At 41.4% G+C, this 26,588-nt stretch overlaps 1 protein-coding gene, 1 long non-coding RNA gene and 1 pseudogene across 3 annotated transcripts in view; 2 read left to right on the top strand and 1 right to left on the bottom strand.

Moving 5' to 3' along the window:
- The first annotated feature begins 374 nt into the window (after positions 1-374).
- On the top strand, positions 375-4,140 carry LOC109493574 (annotated as a pseudogene).
- Positions 4,141-7,720: 3,580 nt separating this feature from the next.
- Positions 7,721-26,588, bottom strand: part of LOC109493764 — a 34,060-nt gene continuing 15,192 nt past the window's right edge. Inside the window, exons 2-4 of the long non-coding RNA XR_006588697.1 lie at positions 11,216-12,222; positions 10,334-10,532; positions 7,721-8,595 (exon numbers count right to left, since the gene is read on the bottom strand). This is a non-coding gene — a long non-coding RNA (uncharacterized LOC109493764). The remainder of the gene's footprint in view (positions 8,596-10,333; positions 10,533-11,215; positions 12,223-26,588) is intronic.
- On the top strand, positions 11,506-25,300 carry CD4H9orf64 (chromosome D4 C9orf64 homolog). Of its 2 annotated transcripts, none has more exons than XM_019815823.3 (4): positions 11,506-11,638; positions 12,608-12,867; positions 20,362-20,557; positions 24,478-25,300. In XM_019815823.3, exons 2-4 carry the CDS (start codon positions 12,694-12,696, stop codon positions 24,708-24,710), a joined length of 603 nt encoding a protein of 200 aa, XP_019671382.1. In that variant the 5' UTR covers positions 11,506-11,638; positions 12,608-12,693; the 3' UTR covers positions 24,711-25,300. The 2 variants fall into 2 exon arrangements, with proteins under 2 accessions (XP_019671382.1, XP_003995488.1); XM_003995439.5 differs by lacking the exon at positions 11,506-11,638 and adding an exon at positions 11,758-12,094.

The following is a 26,588-nucleotide window of genomic DNA, read 5'->3' as shown; positions in this document are numbered from 1 at the left end:
CTCAGACCTGTAACCCCCACACCTGTAGTTATGAGAGAAAAAGTATGTCACCAGAACTATAAACCTTCCAGAATCCTTTCAGAAATATTTTCTTTCAGTCATCCTATCTCCCTTTTCCCCCTTCTTCCTTGAAGTCCTATCATTAAGGAATAGGCCTCCTGGAAGGGAAGGGCCAGTTCACTTAGAACAAAAGTGTCTGTGGGGTCAGGCCAAGGCCGGGGAGGTTTGGGGGGGGGGGGGGGGGGAGCGTGGCATATGACAGCTGTTCATCAGAGCAAAAGTCATTTAGATAGTAAAGAGAGATTAGGCAGGAACAGAATATAAAGTACCAGCTAGGTCCTTCAGAAACCTCCCTAGGGTTCATCCAGTAGAGGATGATTAGTGGAAGCAGGAACTCCAGGTAGGTTGACTAGGAAGCTGAAAGAGAAGGCTTAAACCTCACTATTTGGAGCCCTGCAAAGTGTCCCCATGACTACATGGGCTTGTAAAGCAGAGCAGAAATTGAGGCAATCATGTTTTGGGACAGAGAAACCCTGAGATTTGCACACACACGCCACAGTATTCCCTTTGATGCCCATATGGCATAAGAGGGACACCAGTTGAGTGCTAATGGGCTTGCCATGGGGTCATCACAGTGAAGAGGAAGGTTATTGCATATCAGAGGCTGTAAGGAAGATAGCCTAGTCAGGGGGTGGATAGAGACAGCAGAATTTCAAAGGTTTGTCAATATTCATGATGAAAGCCAAAATGAGATCAAGTTAGTCAAGAAGAAAGCTAGGCCGAGTGCTGAGAAACCAGCTAAGACTAGCTTCGGTCCATTCAGTGGTAACTGAAGTCAGACACCAGAAGATCCCAAACAAACCTACACCTCAGCTTGAGCAGAGACCACTTGATGCTAAAGGCTCTTTACTCCTATTATCAGAACACCTTATACCCTTGGCACCCAGCAGACCTCTGGGAGGTCTTGGAAAGGTAGAGGTAAAAGACTGTTTAGAAAAAAAAAAAAATCCCTAATAAGGGGTCTGACCTTTAACCGAATAATTATTTCCCTTAAATTAGACCATATAAAACTGGAAAAGACCTCAACTTGCATTTAATTTGGCAAGTTTATGTGGTTTTTTTCTACCATCAATGGGAATGGGAACGTATAGAGAAAGAGGGCATATGGGAATTTGAGAGCCCTAGAAGTCAAGAGGTAAAAGGCAAGAAAAGTAAGGCAAATACAATCAAACCATAAGTTCTAGGTGGAGGTAGCCTCAGTTGGGTTGGAGCCTTCACCTGGTAGATCAGGTAGCTTTATCTAGATTATTGATTCATACCTGTGTTTTAAACTGGCACCAATTTTGTGTACAATTCAGCCTCCAGAACTCTGTGGGATCAAGCTGACACTAATCTCCAGTTGCGACCAAATCATGGCTTCACTCATGATTCCTTTGCTTGCTTCCCTGGCTTCCTTTCACCTGAGAACATTCCTCCAGTGAGTCACTGGCACAAGAATTCCTGACCAGGGCTCTGCTTCTAGGGACTTGATCTAAGACAGTTGAGCTGGAGCAAGAGCAGAAATTTACACGATCGAGACATCCCTGACTTAGATTTTGATGCAGTAAGTAATGAGACATTGAGTTCTCTCCTTCTCTGGAAGGGATGAGAATTTTTTATAAAGAGTAACTGCATTTTGCTAGCAGTGTTTTTGAAAGTATACATATGCAAACAATTATTTGGATACTGAATAGCCATAGGAATGAATTATAATGTACCTTTTTGTTAAACAACACAGCTTCACTTTGACCTCTCTAATAGGACCCAGCTTTGCTTTTGGAGGTTTCTCTCTCAGCTGTTTATATCCTGGTCCTTGGGAGAGTCCTTATCACACCAAGAGAGTAGGCATTTTACCAAGGCTTGCCTGACCTGGGAATTTAAATCTTGAGCAGAATGATTGATTGCAAGCCAAGTTACAATGATCATGGTGAGTTTTCTCAGCAGCACTAGTAGAAGAAAACTTTGGGCAGTTTCTCAAACTGGTTCCCCAGCCTCCCCTTCTTCTATCCTTCACTTCTTCTTTCTCATAACTTTTCAAAACATTCTTTTTGCTTAAATTAATTAGACAGTTGCTGTTACATGCAGCCCATCAGTCAAAGAGGCTTATCTTGTGCAGGCAGCACTGCTAATTTCGGGGGGGTGGGGGTGGCAATAAAAAGCACGGGTCTCAGCTGCCACTGCTGCCAACCAATGTCACTTGGGTCTTCACAGTTATGCCATCTGGGGCATAAATCAATCATTGCCAGGCTCTCTCAAGGCTGCCACTGAACATTCAGTGCAATAACTTGCCTCAAGTTTCTGGCTTTTTCCTCCCCTTTCAGACTTGAATCAAATGCCCTATGTCACAGAGAAGGGAACTGACTTCTGGAGCAGCTACCAAAGGGGCTGGATGATGCGATCTGGAATGAAAGAGGAGTCAACTCTGGAGGAGAGAACTCTGACCAAAGGGAAATAAGAGCAAGGAGAGAGACGCACCGCCGGGTGATCTGTGGCCTCCAGCCGACTCGCCCAGTGGATCAGATGCCTAGTGGACTGCCCCAGGCATGTGGTCAGTTTTGCCCCAGCCACTAAGCTGCTGTACTCAGTGTTTTTAGAGATACAAGAAGAATTATTAGAGTACAATTGGAATTGGCACTAGTGTTCTTGAAATGAGCCACAGGCCATCAGCCTCTGCTAAGATTAGTAACAACACAGAAAATCTTGTGTGGAAATTGTCAGTTGTTCCAGACAACTACAAAATTAGTTCTGTGCAAAGAGGCATGTCAAGGCCAGTTCACTGCTGTCCTCTTAAACCTGATTGGTCAGAGAGGTGTGCTACCTACGAGATGACAGGAGCTTGGTTAGCTAAGGCAGCAAAAGAAGCCTAAAAGTTTAGGAATGTGAATATTGCCTATCCTAAGCTTGGGAGTTATGCGAACATTCCAGATCCAAGCCCATGGAACCTCCTATGTACATCGCTGCCCCAACGAGACCATGCACAGAGTAGAGCTTGCCTTGATTTCTGATGTCCAGGGAGCAGTGCTGGTTTGCTACGTGCCCTCAAACTTCCTATCCAGGCTGGTGGATGTTTCCTAGTTTCGTGTGATTTCCACATCCAACACCCTTGTGTGTTTCAGCATCTGTGTCATAGGCTTGGTCCTGGAGTGATTAAGAACAGCCGTGGAGAAGTTCAGCTCCATCAAAGCACAAATGATTTATGATATTATTGATAAGTCTCAAGGATTCTATGTATATCCAGTGGATCCCAGAATAGAAGCAAGATGAATATTCCATTCTGCATTGGCAATGCCAAAGGAGACGATGCTTTAGGAAAAAAAGATTACTCACTAAAGTTCTTGAACTCAATGTGATCTCCTTGAAAGGGTGTGGGTCTGTGGGAGGCATCCAGCCTCTCTGTATAATGCTGACAGGAAAGAAGATGTTTAGAACCTGGCAGCCTTCATGAAAAATTCTTTGGAGATGCATCAGCTATGAACACATTTTTTTTTTCACTATTAACAGTTAATAGGTTTAATTACTTAATAAGTTTATCTCAGATATACATTTCTAACCACATGATAGTAATGTAATTGTGAGGACAGCTTCAACAGTAAGTTCATATTCCAACATAAATTTTTGTTGAAAATGATAATCAAAAGGAAAATGACTTATATCAAGGCAATCATCACTTCCCCAAGAGTCTAGAGAAATAAAGAATAACTTTACAAACAGAATCTTGTGTCAATTTTAAACACAATCATAGAAATACTAAAGCTGATAATATTAAAAACTCCACAGGATTGTACCTCTTAGCTTTCACTTCCCCACCCCACCCCCCGTTTATGTACATTCCTATGGAGGCAATCTCCTAATTTTCTGCAGTCTAGGGATTGAACCTGTGGCAAAGTCCATATTTTACAAAGCCTCCAAATACTGCTGCTAATTTAGGACATAGCTTTCAAATGTGAACATTCCCTACCCTGAACCTTTAGCCACAGACTCTAGAAATGGTGCTCCCTTACTTTATTTCTACTACAGCTATGAACACAACTTAACTGATATATACTCTGCCCTTGAAGAAGCTACAAAATTTAAAGCTACTTGGGAATGGCTACAATAAGTTAACAAACATGGTATTTTTCTTGAATGAAAATTTTATTATGGATTTTTTTTTCAACGTTTTTTTATTTATTTTTTGGGACAGAGAGAGACAGAGCATGAACGGGGGAGGGGCAGAGAGAGAGGGAGACACAGAATCGGAAACAGGCTCCAGGCTCCGAGCCATCAGCCCAGAGCCCGACGTGGGGCTCGAACTCACGGACCGCGAGATCGTGACCTGGCTGAAGTCGGACACTTAACCGACTGCGCCACCCAGGCGCCCCAGGATTCTTTTTTTCAAAGAACAGCAAAACATTCACAGCTCTGCAAAGCTGGTGGGACTTAACAGACACCTTAATTCTGACTTGAACTGGAAACATTTAAGAGAATCTTCCTCTTGCTTTGCTAACAAAATCTAGTTTATGTTGTCTTTCCCTTTTGTGTGTGTGTGTGTTTTTTGTTTATGGTATCTTTGTTGCTACTTTTTCTAACTGGATCCCAGTATTCAAACTTGTCTGTGGACTTAATTATGCAAATTGCAGGTAATTGCTTCTGGAGACACACAAAGACACAGCAGGGTGAATGGGGTCCTCTGGGTACCGAATCTTGATCCTTTCCAAAATGACATAGTGGGGTCTCCTGGGTTCTACATCTGTTAATTCAAGTTTACACTGACTGTGTGGTGAGTAGTTTAGGGGTTCTAAGCTAAAGGGCAAACTGGGGATCTTTCTTTATCCTGTTATTCTCATAAAGAGATAAAAGTGACATATGTTTATATAGCAAAATCTGTTTTAATACCAAATAGTTTATATCTTTATGCATTTATATTTCTAAGAATACAGTTCTCAGAGTCCCTGACATTGTGCATTATAACATTACATTAGTAACAGTTGTGGCCCTCACCCTGCCCTGCACCTTTTAAGCTGCTTCACAGAAATGATTTAGAAGTTCTCCAATTCACTCTTGCTTTCCTTCCAATGGGTAGAAGAGAAGGTTGGATAGTTGGTTCTTTATGTTTTAGGTAAGCCATTGAGGGGCTCCTCGGTGACCCAGTCAGTTGAGTGTCTGACTTTGGCTCAGGTCATGATCTCACAGCTCGTGAGTTTGAGCCCCGTGTCAGGCTCTGTGCTGACAGCTTGGGAGCCTGGAGCCTGCTTTGGATTCTGTGTCTCCCTCTCTCTCTGCGCCTCTCCCACTCGTGCTCTGTCTCTCTCTGTCTCTCTCTCAAGAATAAATTAAAAAAAAATTTTTTTTAATTAGGTAAGCCATTGAACTAAAATTCTCTGTTAAACTTCCTTATCCTTTGTTCTCTTTATACTGTCTGACCAGAATGATGCTGTGAGTTCTGGAAGATCTTTGCTTAAGAGTCTTTCCCCCTATTGTTTATCCATGGTCAGTATTTTATGTTGCATATGTGAAGGACATTAAAATCCTAAAATATCCAAAAAGAGGGAGAGACACAGAGACAGACAGATGGGAAATTCCTCTCTCTTCCTCTCACAAACGGCTCTGAGGCAGTTTCTCCCTATAGTTTGTCCCATATAACATAGACTGTGTCCACGCTCCTACACTAAGACTAGCTGTGTCTCTCCAAGGCTCGCCACAAAGCAGTGGCTAGCACAATATCACATCCCCTTATATTACTTTCCATCTGAAACTTCCTTTCTCCTTTCCTTCACTGTCGATATCCTCAGATTGCACCTCAGAAATAAAACATCGGCACTTAATCCCTGCCCCAGGTAAATCCTGCCCCATTTCAAAATAAATATTCCTTTGTATCTGTTTACTTTTTTGTACTTTTTTTAAAAGCAGGCTTTTACATTCATTATTGTTGAGTGTCCTCTCCTCCCCCTCGACCCCGCCCTGCTCTGCTCACTATTTTTGCCCTACAGGCTAGCTGAGTGATTTATTACCAACTGGCACCAAGTCTCCAAATCAAAGTATGCAAGGGAAACACATTTGCGTGATCCCCCTTAATAGCAGATACACCAGGCAATCTGTCTACTTCTGTTTCCCAGAAATAAAATAACTAGAAGGCCTGCTGCTTCTCTTCCACATATTTGAATTTGGGTTCTGGAAATTTCTCCAACTGTCTGTGCAACAACCTCTTGCTTGACAATTTCCAGAACCCATTCCACTGACAGCTCAGCTTCAGCTTCTAGCAACTCTGAGCTAGAGAAGGTGATTATTTGATCAATATTTTACATTGTTTCCTGAAGTGGTGAGTTCAAGATTATTCAAAGAGATATCAATTGTAAAGCAGTGCACACACCAAGTTTGGGTTGTGCAAGACAATCTGTCCGGCAGGAACTGATGATGACCGACATCACTCAAGTCACCTCTTTGATGACATTTAAGTCTTGTGCATAACCTTGTAAAGGAGCATTAATGGAACTCAGAGAACCTCTCAAGGACTGTGTGATTTGTTCCACAACTTTTTTGTGTTGTTTAGACAGCAAGGGAAACAAATAGATTACTGGTTTGTTAAAAAGGATATAGCTCTGGAACAACCAGATAGAAGAGACATATAAGGCAAGTTATGTGGGAAGGGGCACAGAGCTTGAATCTCTGAAAAAAATTTTTTTACATATATTTATTTTTGAAAGAGAGTGAGAGCACGACCAGGGGAGGAGTAGAGAGAGAAGGAGACACAGAATCTGAAGCAGGCTCCAGGCTCTGAGCAAGCATTCAGCACAGAGCCTGACCCAGGGCTCGAACCCACGAACCGTGAGATCATGACCTGAGCCAAAGTCAGATGCTCAACTGATGGAACCACCCAGGCGCCCCATCTCCCTGAATCTCTAAATGTTCATCAGCTGGAAGCTCTGCACTGATACTTATGATGTTTAGTGATTTCTCCTAAGTAGGAAATATACATTTCACTCGTTAAAAGCAACCCATGGTTCAAAAATTTCTAAATTGGTTTTGAACTGTAATGATATTGATATATCATGAAGATGATATATTTATTCCATTATAACTAAATATTTTTTATTGTTTATTTATTTAGAGAGAGAGAGAGAGAGCAGGGGAGGGGTAGAAAGAGAGGGAAAGAGAGAATCCCAAGCAGACAGAGAATCTGACTGTCAGCGCAGAACCCCACGCAGGGCTCGATTTCATCTCATGACCATGAGATCATGACCTGGGCCAAAATTAAGACACTCAACTGACTGAGTCACCCAGGTGCCCCAATAACTAAATATTTTAAAACAGAAATTGAATTATTTAAGACTCATAGTGTTTACCATAAAGAGTCCACTCTGTTCCTAAGCCAAAGCCTATAGATGGAACACTTTACACACAATAAGAAGAGAAAGAACTTCAAATGGTACTAAGAAAACCAGGATAATATAATGCTCCAGAAGCCAAGGATGAATTTCAAGGAAGTGATCAATTTTATCTTATTTTTTTTAATGTTTTTTAATGTTTATTCATTTTTGAGAGACAGAGCACAAGCAGGGGAGGAGCAGAGAGAAAGAGAGGGAGACACAGAATCCGAAGCAGGCTCCAGGCTCTGAACTGTCAGCACAGAGCCCAATGTGGGGCTCGAATTCACTGACTGCAAGATCATGACCTGAGCTGAAGTCGGATGCTTAACCGACTGAGCCACCCAGGTGCCCTGGAAGTGGTCAATTTTAAATGCTATAAATGGATTAATCAAAAAGAAAAGAAACAGAGGAAACTTACACAGTAGTGAACCATCTCTTTTCTGTTAACCTTTCTTGGGGCTTTAGTCTATTGATCATTTCAATAGAGTCAGGGGAAATGAAAATAATACAGATGTCCTATCTTCAAAAATCCATTTTACATTCCTCCTTCTGTATGTATGAAAAACTACAGCCTCCTCTCTAGCAATGTCTACTGTCTATACGGTGCTCTAGCCAACTTTTGCAACTTTTCCTCCAGAGTACCTCTTAACCCGCTGTTTTCTTTTCTTTTCTTTTTTTCATGCTCATTTATTTATTTTGAGAGAGAGAGAGGGAAGGAGGGAGAGAGAGAGAGAGAGAGAGAGAATGAGAGAATGAGCTGGGGAGGAGCAAAGGGGAGGAGTAGAGAGAGGAAGAGAGAGAATCCCAAACAAGCTCTCTGATTCCAGCTCAGAGAGAGCCTATCATGGGGTTTGATCTCAAGAACCCTGACAACACAACCTAAGCCTGATACTTAACCAATTGAGCCAACCAAGTGCCCCATTAACTCACTATTGCTGTAAGTTTCTGCCATACCTTATCATGACAGAAAACAGAAGATGTAGCAGTGATTGTTGCCAAAGCTTGACATTTAATGTAGCTATTCAGAATGATGGCCTTCTTGATGACTAGAACAGTTTAGCTTGGATACTGTTTAGGAGTAGAGGGAAAGGTGATGGGGACAGAACATCGTTGATCAAGGCTCCTCCCTCTGTTAACCTTGAAAATGCAAGCTTAGGGAGTATTTAGAGGTCATCTTGATGTCTTCAAAAGCCTATGCCTGTGCGTAGAGCTGTTGGCAAAGATTTTCAAAAGAAATAAAGTCAGCCAGCCTGTTCCTTTGGCTCTTTGCCCTTTTATTTTCATCATCCTTTCTGTGGACACAATGCCCATCCTACAACCATAAAGACAAAAGTCATATACGAGGGAGAGTAAGACCAAAAGCAAGGAGCCTAGTTCCTTGCTGACATTCTCAAATGGCTGCATCAGCCCTGGAGTGCCTACCTCTGGATTTATTATATAGGAAAATCCCCTTTTTATTTAGTCACTATAGCCTGGTTTTCTGTTGAAGTACAATACTACCCAGCCATTTGATTGTCCGCCTTCCTCACCAGATCATGAGACGTCAGCAACCACATCTATATTTGCTACCTGTAAGATAGGAAGCTTTCATAGAAGTTCTAGAAAACTCAAAATTGCCTTAAACTATAAGGAAGTTTAACTCACATAACGAGATCCAAAAGTGAGATAGACTTAAACGTTGACATAATTCAGGGGTACCTGGCTGGCTCAGTCAGTTAAGTGTCCACCTCTTGATTTTGGCTCAGGTCATGGTCTCACAGTTCATGGGATTGAGCCCTGCATCTGGCTCTGCACTGAAAGCACAAAGTCTGATTGGGATTCTCTCTCTGCCCCCCACCTCAAAATAAGTAAACATTTTTTTAAAATCTTTAAAAAAACAAGTTGACATAATCTCATCACTCCAGCTCCATTACTCTGCTATTCTTTTTGCCTCCTCCGTGTGTTAACCTCACACACAGGTTGCCCGTCAAAAGGACGGTAGCAATTTCACACCTCATATCCAAGCTCAATCACGTCCAGAGGGAGCATGAATCACTTTCTAAGTTCTCCTGGAAAAGCTTTTCTGGAAGCATCCTACACACCTATCTTTGCAATTCACTGAGGTGAACTGGGAAACATATATGACCCTAACCCAGTCCCCTGCAAGAGGGTGAAATTGTCCTTAGACCAGTCCAGACCACTCCTGGAGCTCAGGATGCTGAGCTAAGTGAGCTGTAAGAGGGATTCCTGAACAACATCAGGATTCTGTTGGGAAGGAAGGAGGGAAAGAATGCTGAGTAGGTAAGGACTCCCTTTTTGTATTCCCAACACCTTGTATATTTTGGGGGAGCGGGGGAAGGCAAAACAAATTTTTTTTAATGTTTATTTATTTTTGAGAGAGACAGAGCATAAACAGGGGAGGGCAGAGAGAGAGGGAGACACAGAATCTGAAACAGGGTCCAGGCTCTGAGCCATCAGCACAGAGCCCGACGCGTGGCTTGAACCCATGAACCGTGACATTGTGACCTGAGCCGAGGTCGGATGCTTAACCAACTGAGCCATCCAGGTGCCCCTCAACACCTTGTATATTAAAAAAATAAACCCACCTACTGCGCAAAATGTATAATTTATCTCAACAAGAAGTTGAGGGAAGGAAGCATGTTTTACTCCTGTATATTACTCCTAGTGTTTAACTCAATATCCTGAACATAGTAGGAATTTAAATTGTTGGGTTTTTTCTGTCAATGAGAGAAAACAGCCTAAATTATATAACCGTCCTGGATTCTTTTGAGATTGCTAGATTTTTCTTGCTAATCAATTTCTTTGACTCCCATGACTTAGAGCTGCTGGGGTAGACAGGAAAAATCCCAAGTCAACAGATTTACATTTATTCAACAACAATATTAATGTGCTGGTGACTTTGTCTGGAAAAGCAAATCATAGTGAAGTCCTTAAAGTTTTTTTCTTACCAAAGTGAAGAAACTGGAGGGATAATGTTCTGCTTCTCTGGGGGCACAGTTGTCAAACTTAAAAATTCCAAATCCTCCCCAAATTTTCCAATTCCAATATTCCTTACTGTCAATAACTAGAGATGACTACTGTTGATTATTTTTAATAGTTGAGTTTCAAGGTGTGAACATTTCATATTATCCATGGAGATTTAAGTCTCTGAAGAAGAACAAAAATACATTTTTGTTCTATATGAAAATACATATACTAAATTTTCATCACTAGGCAAATTTGGATCATCCCTAAACTGACTTGGGTGCCTCTCTCCTCATCCTATTAAAAAATATTTTTTTTAAGTTTGGGTCTGTAAGGCGATACTTCCTGTAAAAATGTCTCCTCAGCAGGGCCACTAATACTTGACCTGAATGGTTGGCATTGGTGAGTTTGGTTCACAGAAAGTGCCCCAGAGCTGGGGATTGATGAACAAAGGTTTGAATCTCAACCCAGAACACTGCTGTCACCAGGGACTAACCACTGAACCATACAGCTCTCTCAAAACAAGGAACACAACGGCCGCTTTTGTCACAGCCAGGACTAAAAGAGTCAGTAAGTAAGCACAATTCCAGGCACATAATGTTAACCTAACAATTTAATACACTTGTTTTCTCATCCATTTCTCCAAATTTCCCAACTAATCCTAAACGTCCATATGGCCTCCAAATGGGCCAGGAATTTAGCGCAAGAGGCGTGCCTGGGAAATGGGGTTGTGGGGGACCCGCCAATCCGTGTCGCAGCCTGGGGGCGATTCAGCCCCCTGCAACGACTGGCGCCGTCACGCTCGTCGCGGCCCAGGAACCCGGATGCTGGGGTCGCCGAGGGCGTCTTGCCCCCACGTCACCCACCCGGAGTGGCGAGGGGCCGGAGCCGAAGGCAACGGGGCGCGCCGCTCGCAGTCATCGCGACTCAGGCCACCGCGCCAAGCCGCAGTACCACGTGCCCGAAGAGAGGGTGCAAACGTGCACAAAATGGCGGAGCAGTACGCCAGGGCAGGAGGGAGGAAAACTGCCTGCCAGCTCCCGCCGGACCCCTCCGGGCAGTTTCCGGGTCTTCGGAACCGGAAACGGGTCCCAGACGCGCGCCTGGGCGAGAGTGGGCGGGGCAGCCTTCCCGGAAGTGCCTCCGGTCCCGGCCGGGGGCGCGGCCCCGTGGCCTCCGCTGTTCAGCCTGGGAGTGCGGTGGAGGGAGGGGCCCCAGAACACGGCCGCCCTGTCCGGTTTCAGTGCGGCTGGGCGAGGGCGGTACCCCGTTAGGGCAGCGATCCCAAGGTGGGTAGGAAAGGAGAGCTGCAGAGGGACCCGCGCCCTTCCCCCGCTCAGAGAGGGAAGCGAGTTTGGCCAGCGGGCGGGTGAAAGCGACGTTCCCCAGTCCCAAAGGGAGGGGCGGAATGGACGGGCCCCTTCCTCCCAGGGAGTCTGCAAAATTCATTGCAGAGAACAGTCGGGATGTGTTCATCGACGGCGGAGGCGTGCGGAGGGTGGCCAAGCTGCTGCTCGCCAAGGCCTCGGGGCCCGAGCTGCGCCTGGGGGGCTGGAAGGCCCTTCACGAGCTGAATCCCAGGGCGGCTGACGAGGCCGCGGTCAACTGGGTGTTCGTGACAGACACGCTCAACTTCTCCTTCTGGTCGGAGCATGAGGAGCACAAATGTCTGGTGGGGTACAGGGGGAAAACGTACAGCGGGTACTGGGCCCTGTGCGCCGCGGTCAACAGAGCCCTCGACGAAGGTTAGTGCCCCCTGTCAGACCTGAGGCAGGGTTGGGTTCAGCGGGAGGGTCCCAAGGAGCGGGTCCGGCGTCTGGGTTAATACGCCCAACTTGAAGTTCTTCATTGCTTAAAGTGAAGCAGTTCTTCTCTGTTTAAAATAGAAGTGTGAGAGGAGGCTGGCTATAAGTCCATTCTCAGTGAGAAATGATCCTAATGTTTATCATCAGCACAGCTAAGAATAAAAGTCAGTTTTCTAAAGAATGTCACTTTCATGACATCTGAAGAACAAAGGGACACCTATAACATTTTATGCAGTCAAAATACATCTGATATAATATGACAATTGTTAGAAACGGATGAATAAATACAGATGAGTAAATAAAAAATAAATGCTTCTGATTTTTGAATTCTTCATCCACTTTTCGTGCATTCCTGTAACACTCATTTGCTCTCCTATTGTATGTTGTAAAAGCTAGGGTCTAATGAATATAAAAGTATGACATTGTTCCTCTGCATTTTCTTTTCTCCCTAAGGGATCCCGATAACTAGTGCTTCCTACTATGCCACAGTGACCCTGGATCAGGTTCAGCACATATTCCGTTCTGACACGGACGTTCCCATGCCTTTGATAGAAGAGAGGCATCGGATTCTTAATGAAACCGGGAAAATTCTGCTTGAGAAGTTTGAAGGCTCTTTTCTTAATTGTGTCCGAAAAAGTGAAAAAAGCGCTCAGAAGTTAATGCACCTGGTAGTCGAAAGCTTTCCTTCTTACAGAGATGTGACTCAGTATGAGGTGAGTTGCTTCTGTTGGAGACTTTAGAATTCTTAATTATCTTCTCCTAGTTAACTATTTTACTTCCAGAACTACTTTTGAGAATAAACACTTAAAATTTGAAGTTCCTTCCTTGTGGACAAGGAACAGGAACAAAATTGTTCAGTAGTGTTTCAAAGAGGTTACTTCTTTTATGTTTTCTAGTTAGTGTGTTTCCTTTATTCTTTTGTTCCTTTTTCTTTGTCCTTTTAAAATGTTTCAAACATAAAAAACACTGGACCTTCAATATGATGTTGCTACTCAGGAATAATGAGGGACTTCTGGAACTTCCAAAAATTTAGTTCATTGGATGAAAATCAGAAAATATTTCTAAATTCTCTCTAATAAAAGGTAATTTTTGGCAGATCTAATGTATATATACATACTGTGTGTTTTCTTTTTCACACAGAGTACTTTAACAGTGTTATTTTCTTTATTTACTTTAAATAGATGATGTACTTTTAAAATGGCTAACATTTGGTATACCCCCTCAGTATACACCCAGAGTCTGTTTTTGTAAAAATTTTTTTAAGGTTCATTTATTTTTAATAGAGAGAGAGAGAGCATGCACACGCACAAGTGGGGGAGGGGCAGACACACACACACACACACACACACACACACACACACACACACACATAATCTGAAGCAGGCTCCAGGCTCTGAGCTGTCAGCACAGAGCCCGACATGGGGCTCAAACTCATGAACTGTGAGATCATGAACCGAGGTGAAGTCGGACACTCAACTGACTGAGCCACCAAGGTGCCCCTGTTTTTGTAAAATTCTTTTAGAATTTGTTATCATTGTGTATTTTATGTCACTGACATAGAAGTGAAAGCAACTTGAGAGGAATCGCATAATATAAATCTATTGAATAAGTTAATGAATGCTTAAGTCACACTGACATTTTTAAGCTACCCTTTTGAAATCACAATTCAACAACTAACAATTACCAATAATATTGTTTAAATTGCTCTTGATGATTTACAGGGTGTTTGCCTGTACACTCTCATTTGATCCATAGAAGAGCTCTGTGGGCCTAAGGACAAGGGTCATTATTGTCCTGTTTGCAGACCAGGAACCAAAGTCTAAACAGAAAGGTTAACTGGTTTATTTCACTTAGGAAATAAATAGCTAGCATTTCAATTCTCCTGTAAAGTGAGAGATGCTTGGTTATATATGTTAAGATTCCTTTGTTGGTGGTGGTGGTGGTGTTGTTAAGATTCTTTTAATTGCAAGAGACAGACACAAAACTATAAAAAGCTTAAGCAAAATGAAGAATTTGGGATGGGTATTAGGGATAGGAACACCTAGGGTCAGGGACTCAGTGCCGTCAGGATTCAGTCTCTGTTTCTTTTGGCTCCATATTTCTCTGACTGCAGGCTGGCTTTCTCCATGAAGTAGAAAAGGTTCATGAATTTGTATCCTATTGCTTCAGCCACCAGAGAGAGAGGGAGAAGTAGACACCCTCTCTCAGGTACCTTCTAAAATTCCTGGTCAAACGCTGATTGAATTGGCATGGATTATGACCAATTACGTGCGGCTGCAGGGGCTTTGAGTGGGGCAGAGGCACTTCCTAGAAAAGAAGCCCTAGGCCACTGCTGAATTTCATTTTGTTCTAAGCATTTTGCTAATGCAGAGGTTACTTTGAGATTTATCTTTGTCTTTAAAGTGTGTCATTTCAGCCTTTTTTAAAGAAATTGTGGATCAAGTTCCTTGGTGCATCCTTCAGGCCATCTAAATGTATTAGTGTATAAAAGAAATCAAAGGTGGCTAAGAATCCATGTATTCCAGAATCGACATGGTTGTAGAAAGGGCTAAGAGTAAATTTAACATGATTTCAGAATGGAATAAACTCATGACAGCATATAGTTTGCTTTGAAGTTGTCGTGAGTTTTTGTTTTTGTGGAAGAAAGAGTAAACTTTTTTTGTAGCTTATAATTCCAAGTTAGTAAGCAAATGTGCTGAGTTTCTATTTTATTTGAAACATGGTTTGCTTTGCTGAAAAGCTCAAAAATGTTTTTAAAGGTTTATTTATTTTGAGAGAGACAGAGTACAAGTGAACAAGCACTTGTGCACGTGTGTCAGCAGGGGCAGGAGCAGAGAGAGAGAAGGAGACAATCTGAAGCAGGCTCCCTGCTGTCGGCGCAGAGCCGCACGTGAACTGTGAGATCATGACCTGAGCTGAAATGAAGAGTCCGACGGTCAACCGACCGAACCACCCAGGTGCCCCTCAATTTTTAAAAATTGTACCAGAGTATAGATTAATTTTAAGGCTGACATATTTTAAAATGAGTATTAGTACCTGAACCATTTCCCATCAGTACTTATTTCTAGAATACATTCTTATAGGGGCGCCTGGGTGGCTGAGTCAGTTAAGCATCCAACTTCAGTTGGCTCAGGTCATGATCTTGAGGTTCATGAGTTCGAGCCCCTCATTGGGCTCTGTGCTGACAGGTCAGAGCCTGGAGCCTGCTTTGTATTCTGTCTCCCTCTCTCTTCTCTCCTGCTCGTGCTCTGTCTCTCTCTCCATCTAAAAAATAAATAAACACTTAAAAAATTATAAAAAAGTAAAAAGAAAACATTCTTATAAAAAAAAATCCCCCAAAAGTAACAAAAATCATACTTAAGGATTCTGATACTTTCTTAAAGGAGTATTACACTTTTTCATTTTTTTCCAAAAGATTGTCATTAGTGTTACCCAAAAGCAGCATATTTCCTATGATTTCTAACATGATGCTGAGCATGTCGTGGGTACTCACTAAATGCTTCAATTTGTCCATTTTATAGTTATCTTTACATATTCATTGAAAAGATACATAAATAGGGTCGCCTGAGTGTCTCAATCAGTTGAGCCCTGACTCTTTTTCCTTTTTTAATTTTTTCTTTTAATGTTTATTTTTGAGAGAGAGAGAGACAGAGTGTGAGTGGGGGAGGGACAGAGAGAAGAGTGAGACAGAGAATCCGAAGCAGGCTCCAGGCTCCAAGCTGTTGGCACAGAGCCTGACGTGGGCTCAAACTCATGACCCATGAAATCATGACCTGAGCTGAAGTTGGACACTTAACTGACTGAGCCACCCAGGCATCCTGATCGTTGGACTCTTGATTTTCGCTCAGGTCATGATCCCAGGATTGTGGGCTGGAGAGCCCCGTGTTGTGCTTGGTGCTAGGCATGGAGCCTACTTAAGATTCTCTCTTTCTCTCTCCTTTCTGCCCCTCTTGTCCACTTGTACTCGCTCTCTCTCTAAAGTAAAAATGGATAAATAAGTAACGTAAAAAATTTAAAAAAAGATATGTAAATAATAAGGGGCACCTGGGGTGTGTAATTCTTGATCTTGGGGTTGTAAGTTTGAGCCCCTCATTGGGTGTGGAGATTGCTTAAAAGTAAAATCTTCAAAAGTTAGTTAATTAAATAAAAGATACATAAATAATTGAAGTACTTTGAGAAGTTAACTCCAAATCTGGAGGAATTCTGGACCTTTTGGGACTACTTTTGAATTTCAGAAAGTGTTAAAATCAAATGTATGTTTTTATTCATTTTTTAGAATTTTCTAATTGCAAGAGTATAACATGTTTATTATAGCATTTGAAAAGTACAGAGAAGGGGCGCCTGGGTGGCGCAGTCGGTTAAGCGTCCGACTTCAGCCAGGTCACGATCTCGCGGTCCGTGAGTTCGAGCCCCGCGTCAGGCTCTGGGCTGATGGCTTGGAGCCTGGAGCCTGTTTCCGATTCTGTGTCTCCCTCTCTCTCTGCCCCTCCCCCGTTCATGCTCTGTCTCTCTCTGTCCCAAAAATAAATAAACGTTGAAAAAAAAAAATTTAAAAAAAAAGAAAAGTACAGAGAAGCAGTCTCTATTCTACCAGGATGTAATCACTGTTCATAATTTGGTCTTTCTACATGTGTGTGTTTGTGTGAATGTCTATACCATGGGCTGGGGACAGTTAGGATCATGCTGTATAAACTTTTAAAAGTCAACATATGAACATCTTTTCTATGTCAGTTCTTTCACAGCACAATTTTTTTCCATTTAAAAAAATATTTTTAAAGCTTATTTTTACAAGAGAGGAGAGAGAGAGAGAGAGAGAGGGAGAGGGAGAAAGCGTGAGTGGGGGAGGGGCAGAGAGAGAGAGGGAAAGAGAGAATCCCAAGCAGGCTCCATGCTGTCAATGCAGAGCCCAATGTGGGGCTTGAACCCACAAACCATGAGATCATGACCTGAGCCAAAGTTGGATGCTTAACCAACTGAGCCACCCACACACCTCGCATAGTACCATTTTTAATGACTTCACAGTATTCCACTGTATGGCTATCCAATCCCATATTTATTTGCTCAACTGTTTTACCACAGTAATTCTATTTGATTCACAGTTTTATTTTTTATTTAAAAAAAATTTTTTTTAATGTTTATTTATTTTTGAGACAGAGAGAGATAGAGCATGAACGGGAGAGGGTCAGAGAGAGAGGGAGACACAGAATCTGAAGCAGGCTCCAGGCTCTGAGCTGTCAGCACAGAGCCCGACGCAGGGCTCAAACCCACGAACTGCGAGATCGTGACCTGAGCTGAAGTCGGAAGCTTAGCCGACTGAGCCAACCCAGGCGCCCCCACAGTTTTATTTTTTAAGTTGAATTTTATGTCTCGTTGTTTTCAGTTGTATGTGATAATAAGCAATACTGCACAATAGTTTAACACTTGTAATTATTTTCTTAGAATGGAATCCTAGTAGTGGAATTGCTGAGTCAGAGCATGGCCTGGATTTTCAGACTTGTAATACATAAAAATGCTAACGGTTCTCGAAAAAGATAATAACAAAGATGATCAGCAGCGGCATATGAGAATGCCCTTTTCCCGGCCCCTTCATAACATGGTTATGGTATTGGTTGCTATGTTTTAAATCTTCAACAAGTTGCATAAAATAGTCATAATTGTTTTTCGTCGATATTTATTTACTGAGATTATCATTTGTGTTTTTAAACATTATAAATAAACTGATAAAATTAGAAAGTTTAAATGCAGACAGATTTAGATTAGGGATTTCCTAACCCGGCTGTATTCTAGAGTCAGTCAAGAAGCTTTAGAATTCAGATACTGTATATGTACTTCCAAAGCAGCTCTGAATTAGATTATTTGGTAACCATGTTAAAAGTCCTAATAAATTGCTTTCCTTAGGTGATAGTCTTTACTCTGACATACTGATAAACATACATGAAAACAAGAACTTTTTTGATACCTTAATCAATAACATTTTATGTTTCTCTTAAACATTTGTAATTTTTGACCTTTCTAATTTGTTCATGATAAATTTGTTGAAGAAAATCAACTCATGGTCATGGATTTTTTTCATTGATAATTTTTTATGAAGTTACTATTTTGAAAATATTCACAAAGAAATATTATAGAACACATAGAGAATTGTTATTTTGGATTTGCTGGTATTTTCAGTGAGATCAATTAATATTTTAGAGATGAAGACTGATTACTAAAATCATTTGATTACTCAAACCGTATCAGCTTGTTAAGAAAATGTTTTATTGATGACTTGAATTTGTTTTTAGATTCCTCACTTGAATCTTTTGTTTTTTTTTTTTTTTTTCATTTTAAGGTATTATAATCTAATCTTTGTGATATCCTAGTTGGCTACCATGGCAACAGTGGTCATGATGTGACAATTTATGTTTTGTTCCATGCTAGCACTGATTTTGTTACAGAAGTCTGGTTCTTATATTTTTCTAGTTTGATCTGTGAATCTTGTTAAAAACAGGAGACAATAGCTTTTATCTATTACAGAAAGCATGCTGTATTAATTGTGTCTGATATCCAATTTTATTCTGGGTTTTCTTCTATTTTGTTTTTTAAAAAAATGTTAATGTTTTTTATTTAATTTGAAAAAGAGCATGTGTGCGAGTGAGGGAGGGGCAGAGAGTGAGAGTCAGAATCCCAAGCAGGCTCTGCACTGTCAGCGCAGACCCCGACACAGGGTTAGATCTCATAAACTGTGAAATCGTGACCTGAGATAAAATCAAGAGTCAGACGCTTAACCGACTGAACCACCCTGGTGCCCCCACAATTTTGTTTTGTATATTAACTTTTATGTCTTGCTCGTCAATATACTAGACTTGAATATAAACCTAGTTCCCAAATGTAAGTCCAGTCCAACAATTGCCAGCCTGTCATATTTTGATAGGTTTGAGAATGTTATTCCCAAACGATGTAGGGATACTTCTTAATGGTGATTTGTTCCAACCCCCCACCCCACCCCCACCCCCACCCCCACCCCACCCCCCCGCAGTATTCAATTTAATTTACAGACTTTACATCATGTCAGAAAATGAGCATATGTGTTTGCCCTGGAAACCAAAATACTGAATTTCTTAAAGGTGGCCTTAAACAATTTACTTAGTAAAAGTAGGTCTGGATTGATTGCAGTGGGTATACCTTAAGGTCAGGCAATGTTAAGTTATTTCTCACTGGGACAAAGTATCATTGGAAGTGTTTTTTGGTTTTGTTTTGTTTTGCTTGTAAGTAAAGGAATCTGTATTATCATCCTAAGGAATTTTCATATGGAGCCTTTCCTTGAAGAATTTAATTTCATTTTTTACTTACTTCCATTCTCTTAACACATTCTCCAAGGTGGTCAGGACAAATTTTGGGAGCCAGTAATACTGATTATTTTCCTTTAGCAGACAAGCAGTTATAAAAGATGATTTGAGATTATTACCTTTGGTATTAGGACTAGGAGTAGATTCTAATTATCTGTGTTTTTCCATAGTTTATGCTGATCTGTATTTGTACTTTTATGGAGAACTTTTTAGTTAAATTATAACCCGATATCCTATAATGCATGGCTAAATTTGTTTCTTCCTTGTGTAAATATAATTGGAAGGTAGTTTTGTTCTGTGGGCTTACAAATTGATATTGACTGTTTCCAGAAAGGTAGGCTTGATAAATTCTGGCTGTTCAGCAGTTATGCCTTTATCTCTGAAGTAAGTTAATCTGAAAGATAATAGTTTAAAAAATGAATGTTGTGATTCTCTTCAGAGGTGAGTTTAAGGATGATTGTTTTCCTCTTTATACTCTTCTGTATTTTACACAATTAATGGGAATTATGTTCTAATCAGAAAAATTTAAGAAACTGTCTAAATAAATACTGTCTAGCCATTAAAAAGAATAAGCAGGTGGGTTATAGTGGTGCAGAAATATGTATGTGAAGTAAAGTCATTGAAAAGAAACACTAAATAATACCACAATTACCACAATTATATTTTATGTGCCTTGAAATTCTAGGAAGTAAATTTGGAGTGAAAGATAATTTAATATTTATTAGACTCCCTTTTTCTTCTAGTCAAGGTCTATAAATTCTCACCAACAGTAAAATTATTGCACCCTTGAAAAATGTTTTCAATGTGTGCCTTTCTTTTTATAGCATGCATAAAGCTTTCAGATACCCAGGTAGCATTTATATTTTTTTCATTCATCAGGGGAAGAAAATTTCTTTCTACAAACGGGCCCAAATCCTCGTGGCAGATACGTGGAGTGTGTTAGAGGGAGAAGGAGACGGCTGCTTTAAGGACATCTCCAGTATCACCATGTTTGCTGACTATAGATTACCTCAGGTTCTTGTGCACCTGGGAGCCCTGAAATACTCAAAGGAACTGCTGGAGAAGCTTCTCAAAGGTTTGCCAACTTAATTAAGACAGTCTTTCTTATCTAGTTTCTTTCATAGAAGTTCTCCTTTCCTTTAAAAAAATAAAAATAAAAAAGCACTGTTTAGTGTTAAAAGCACATGTAAAGAAAAATGCTAGGGTAATTGAAATACAGAGAAAATTGCTTTTGGTTGTTGTTTACACTGCAATGGAATATGGATATTGTAGGAAATTGTGCCGTTTGGACATTATAATTTCAAGGCCTCACAATAAAATGAAACCCAAATTTCTTTGACATGAAGGTGTGCAACACTGAAGTCCTGTAGGTGCAGTATCTGAAGAGTGTTAGTTAAGCACTGAAGGGCACACTATATTGTGAAATATGAGGTGGGCTGAGAGATAGGGAATATGCAGTGGGTTTCAAGTCAGGAGTCCCCAGGGTCTGCCACTGGGTTACCTTGCTTAAGTGACTGACTTTTCTAGGCTTATTTATTTACCATTATTGGATTTGAGGAATCATTCTCAAGAGTGGGAGCCTTATTATAATAGATGAGTATAGATAATTGTGTGAAAATTGGGTGTTTTTTTTTTTTATTTTTAAAATATTTACTTATTTTTTGAGAGAGAGAGAGAGAGTGCGCAAATGGAGGAAGGGCAGAAAGAGAAGGAGACAGAGGATCTGAAGCAGGCTCTACACTGAGAGCAGAGAGCCCAATGCGGGGCTCGAACTCATGAACCGTGAGATCATGACTTGAGCTGAAGCTGAATGCTTAACTGACTGAGCCACCCACGTGCCCCAGCTTTTTGTGTTTTAAACATTTCTGTGTATAAGAAAAATAATTACATAATTTTCACATTAATTTATCTCTTTGGGATGCAATCTTTTCAGCTACTCTTTATTTTTAGAAGCAAGTAGTTTTTATGCCTAACTTTCTCTTGTGAAATAAATTTCAATCACCCAAAACAGGAATAACACAGAATATAAAGGTACCATTGTTGCTGTGGTTGTTTCTACCAGTTTTTTATGCTGCCTTGGGCCATCCATTTTGTCCCTCTGTTTCTTCATTTGAAACATCACAAGCTATTTTATGTCATAATGCTCACATCCTGGATCATTAATTGCTGGATACCTTAAACATTTAAGCATTCAGGGCTTCTTTTCCATGTAGCCATATGCAGCTGATCTTTTTTTGGTGTATACACTGCTCGCCCCTATCTGTAAACATGCTCTTGCCTGGTTTCCCTCACCCAAATTCTCTTTTTTCCAATTCAGATCCTACACACCCGCAGGGGCTTAGCTCAAATGCTGCCTCCTCCGCCTAGCTTTTTCCAGCTCTTCATAATTTGTCCGTCTCCTTCTGAATGTATGTAGCACCCAGTTGTCTCCGCTACCGTGAGGAAAACCCTGCTGAGGAGGGATCACCGGCATAGCTGAACAAAGTTGTCTGACCATTCTTGTGCCGTCCACTTCAATTCCCAAGGCCATTTCCCAGGCATCCAGCTGCAACTCTCCAGCTTCTGAAAGGCTTGTTCTTTCATCCTTAGCCAGTCTGACGTAGCGCGAACTAATTTCTCTGCCTCTTAGTTTATTTAAGCAAAGTTGGATTTTTTTCCAAAAGTACTTTCCTAGCAAACTAGAGAAACAAACTATAAACATAAAGGAGTACACACTAGTATAGTACTAAGTTTTAAAAACTAAAGTGAAATCTAGAACCAGGTAGCTTGACTAGATGAGGTAGAACCTTCCTTAACTGGCCTTCAATGATACTTCTTCCAGATTTGAGTTGTGCTACACACTTATATTGTTTTTCCTCTCTTTTCTTCTGAATATCTCCAGGGCAACCCTTGGAAGACCTACCCAGATTTCTGTCCATTTTATCTTTTTTTTTTTTTTTTTAAATAAATGTGGTCTCTTCACTGTAGTATGAATTTAGATGTTTTTTTTCTGTCCATTTTATCTTTAACCCCTCTTCATCAAAGGCATATTTTTTTAACCATTTATAAATACTGTGCAATTTGGCTAAATTTATACTCTTCACTGTGATTCTAGGGCTGACACCAGTCATGGCATTTAAGGCCCACCCTAATCCCGTATGACTTTATTTTAACTTGATCACATCTGCAAAGATCCTGTTTACAAGTAAGGACACATTCACATGTACCAGGAGTTAAGACTTGAATGTGACTTTTTGGGGGACACAGTTCAACATAGTTATTTACTGGATGGAGTGGATATAAGTAACACCATTTTGTTTTTTAATGTTTACTCATTTATGAGAGAGAGACAGAATGCAAGCAGAGGTGGGGTAGAGAAAGAGGGAGACACAGAATCCGAAGCAGGCTCCAGGCTCTGAGCTGTCAGCACAGAGCCCGACATGGGGCTCAAACTCACGAACCGTGAGATCATGACCAGAGCCAAAGTCAGATGCTTAACTGACTGAGCCACCCAGGCGCCCCTAAGCAATACCATTTAAGACTGGAGGTGACAGAGTGGAACCTAGTGGGGCTGGGGCATTGCCCTACTTTTCAGTGGATCACAGGGCCTCTTAGGTACTCTGAAGCTCTGTGCTAGGGTGCAGATTGGTGGCCAGAGGCCAAATGTAACCTGCAGGTGTGTTTTGTTTGTCCTCAACCATGTTTTGTTTTGTTTCTAAATGTTTATTTATTTATTTTTGACAGAGAGAGAGAGAGAGAGAGAGAGAGAGAGAGCGCGCGCGCGCGCGCACCAGCAAGCATGAGCAGGGTGGGGCAGAGAGAGAGAGGGAGAGAGAATCCAAGTAGGCTCTCTGCCATCAGCTCAGAGCCCTAAGCAGGGCTTGAATTCACGAACTGTGACATCATGACCTGAGACGAAATCAAGAGTTGGCTGCTTAACGGACCGAGCCACCCAGGTGCCCTGGACTCGACAGTGTTTTGAGCACTTGTAATTAGTTACTAACACTTGACAGGTTTCACATGAAAATCAAGCTTTCTGACTTTTGTAAAAGTAGAGAAATGTGGACTTACCTTTAGATAGGGCAGCACACATTCTCTACTTCACCAGTTTGCATCTAGCTGCTGCCTTCACTTACTCTGTCTCTCTGATCCTTACAGGCAGTTCAGTTGTTGAGCCCAGTTCTAGTCTCAGTGGCAAAACATAGTCAATGCCCATCCTGCAGGATCAGATACACCCCGGAGTGGGGCACTGGAGAGACTGCAAGTCCTGTGGGAGCTCTTGGCTACATATTAAGGCAGGGCTGGTGGAATGATCCTGAATCCAAAGAACAATGGTGGTTTTCCTTGCTCGGGTTAACAACTTTGATTTCCTGGGTTCTCCTTGATGCATTTAGAATGTACCTAAGACAATGTTCAATTTGTTTTTAAATGTTTATTTACTTTTGAGAGAGAGAGAGACAGAGCGTGAGTGGGGTGGGTGGGGGGGAGGTGTGCAGAGAGAGAGGGAGACACAGAATCCAAATCAGGTTCCAGGCTCTGAGCTGTCAGCACAGAGACCGATTCGGGGCTCAAACTCAGAAGCTGTGAGATCATGACCTGAACTGAAGTCGGACACAGCCTTCTGAGCCACCCAGGTGCGCCAACAATGTTCAATTTTCAAGTGGGGAAGGGAGGTATTGTTTTTTTGGTCCCCTTGGAGTCCTCCAAATTTTGTTATTTCTTTCCTGGCTATCAAATCCAATTTTAAATCCTTTGTTTTCAAGAATTTAATAATCTTGTCATCATATTTTTAAATTTATGGTTACCCCAAATTCATGTAGCAAATATTTATTGGGGAGCTAGTATGTACAAGGTGCTATGCTAGGTCCCAGGAATATTAGGACAAGCCAGACATGGTCCCTGCTCTTGTGGAACTTGTAATTTAGAATTAATGCCTATTTTAGAAGTGGTTTAAAGTCTAAGTAGATTTTATATCACTGACTTAGTACTTCCTGCTCTGTTTTTCCCCCCTTGCAGGAGAAATGCTCTCGTATGGGAACAGGCAAGAGGTGGAAATCAGAGGGTGCTCACTGTGGTGTGTTGAACTGATCCGGGATTGTCTTCTGGAGCTTATTGAAAACAAGGGTGAAAAAACCAGTGGCGAGATCAATTCCATTCTTCTGGATTATTACTTGTGGGACTATGCCCGTGACCACAGGGAAGATATGAAGGGAATTCCGTTTCATCACACGCGTTGTATTTATTACTGATCCAAAGTGTAAACTGACCCAAAGAAAACTCCTTGCATTTTTATATCCCATAATCACTTGTACAGTTGTGCCTTGGTACTAAGAGAAGGTGGCAGAGGTTATAGCAACAAGAAAATTGATTACCAAGTCTCACTTTAAAAAAAATGTTTCCTGACGTATCACTCTGTATTCCCAACTTTGCCTTCTTGTTGAGTTTTGGTCATATTTTCTCTTTCTGTGGACATATGACAGGAGTGTGAAGGAACTGTAATGCTTTCTTTAAATCTCAGATTTCTTAAAATGAATCATGCTTTATAATGTGATTACTCTTCAGTGATAATATTTCATCCACTCAACTGGTATTTTTCCTCAAGATGTAGTAATTTCCTACATACCTTAATCATGTGATATGATGGGGGGTGGGGGGGTAGGGTCTTTGCTGTCTGAATGCTGCTGCTCTTGTACAAATCAATCTTGACAGCTAATTTTAAATGTTTTATTGGTATTGACAGTGGGTTTTGCAGCTTAGGATATCTGTCTAGAATTCTTTTTTTTTTTTTTCCAGAGCCATTATACTGAAATTGAATAAAGATTTTAAAATTTTTTCGTAAGCCTGGAATGGATAATTTCATTAAAATAGAATTTACTACATATAATTTTAAAAGGTTTACAGATTTGATTATTTACTTTATGTTACAGAAATCTCAGTATCTACCAAGCACTCATTTCCCACCTTTACCCCCCCCCCACCTTCCTTCCAACGTAATCTTGGTTTTTGTTAGTTACCAACCTTGTCAGCTCACCCTGACTTTGTGTGAATGAGAAAAAAGACATCCTTTCCCCAAGCACTTTACTGCCATCTGCTGAAAATTGATCATAATAAGCCTACAAGTGGCAATGAGTGAAGGTGAACGCCCCTCCCAGCCCCCTTTGTTGTGCACTGCACAACTTGTACCACCGTCCTTCTGTTTCCACCCCTCCCCTACGTGACTCAGGGAAGGTGATCCCATCCCCATTTCCAAAGGTGGACCCTACTGAATATGAATGGTTTACTCGTGATAATCCTATCCTCTGCCTATGATTGCTTTAGTAGTGGGTATCTAATCTCATTCTGGCCAGAGACATCAAAGGGGAAGTCTGCAGGGCAGCTGCAGGGCAGCTCTTGTGCCACTGAGCATAGCTTGAACTCATGACCCAAAATGACTGCATTCTAATCTAGGCAGCAGGACTTAAGAAGCAATGAAGCTGAAGAGTGCAAGTGTTGCCAGGAAGGTTCTAGCAGCTACCACATGCGTTTTTGCTTTCGTGTCACCGACTAGAACTTAGTCATATGACCACAACTCACTGCCAGAGAGGGCAGGAAAGTAGTCTGTATTCTAGGCGTTGTGTACCAGCTAAGCTCTGGAAGAAGTATGGATGGATATCGGCAAATAGCAAGTTTTCACCACCATGCCTGGATTTTGGAACTTTCATACCTGATATAGGCTAAGAATTTAAATAACATTTCACCTGATGTGTTTAACAGCTGCTGATCAATTTGCAGACCTATTATTTCACTGGGGATTGCAAAATAGTAATGTTCTAACATTCTTGGTTTTGTGGGTCTGGTGCAAGGATAACCACTCTTGATGGATTTGAGGGTAGTCTGGGGAACATAATGAATGTGGAGCTGGCCACTGGCATTCTGGAAGATAAGAATATCGAAATAGGATCTGGAATTTTTTTTTTTTTTTTTGATTTTTGTCTCTTGTTTTGGTTGTGTTGATTCATTCTAAACACCCTCTGAAAGATAGTTAATGTGCATGTGCACAGCCCCGGGAGTCCCCTCATCAGAGCCCTCCATCTAGAGACCACTTGGTTTACTGTCACTAGCATAGCTGGAGCATTAGTTCTTATTCT

This window comes from Felis catus, chromosome D4 (genome assembly GCF_018350175.1).
Source record: "Felis catus isolate Fca126 chromosome D4, F.catus_Fca126_mat1.0, whole genome shotgun sequence".
Taxonomy (NCBI): domain Eukaryota; kingdom Metazoa; phylum Chordata; class Mammalia; order Carnivora; family Felidae; genus Felis; species Felis catus.
This window is presented reverse-complemented; position numbering and strand designations above follow the sequence as displayed.

Coding starts and splice junctions, on each gene's coding strand:
- CD4H9orf64 (XM_003995439.5), top strand. CDS start 11,758: ATGGACGGGCCCCTTCCTCCCAGGGAGTCTGCAAAATTCATTGCAGAG. Junction 12,095..12,607: donor CAACAGAGCCCTCGACGAAG/GTTAGTGCCCCC, acceptor TTTCTCCCTAAG/GGATCCCGATAACTAGTGCT. Junction 12,868..20,361: donor GAGATGTGACTCAGTATGAG/GTGAGTTGCTTC, acceptor TTCATTCATCAG/GGGAAGAAAATTTCTTTCTA.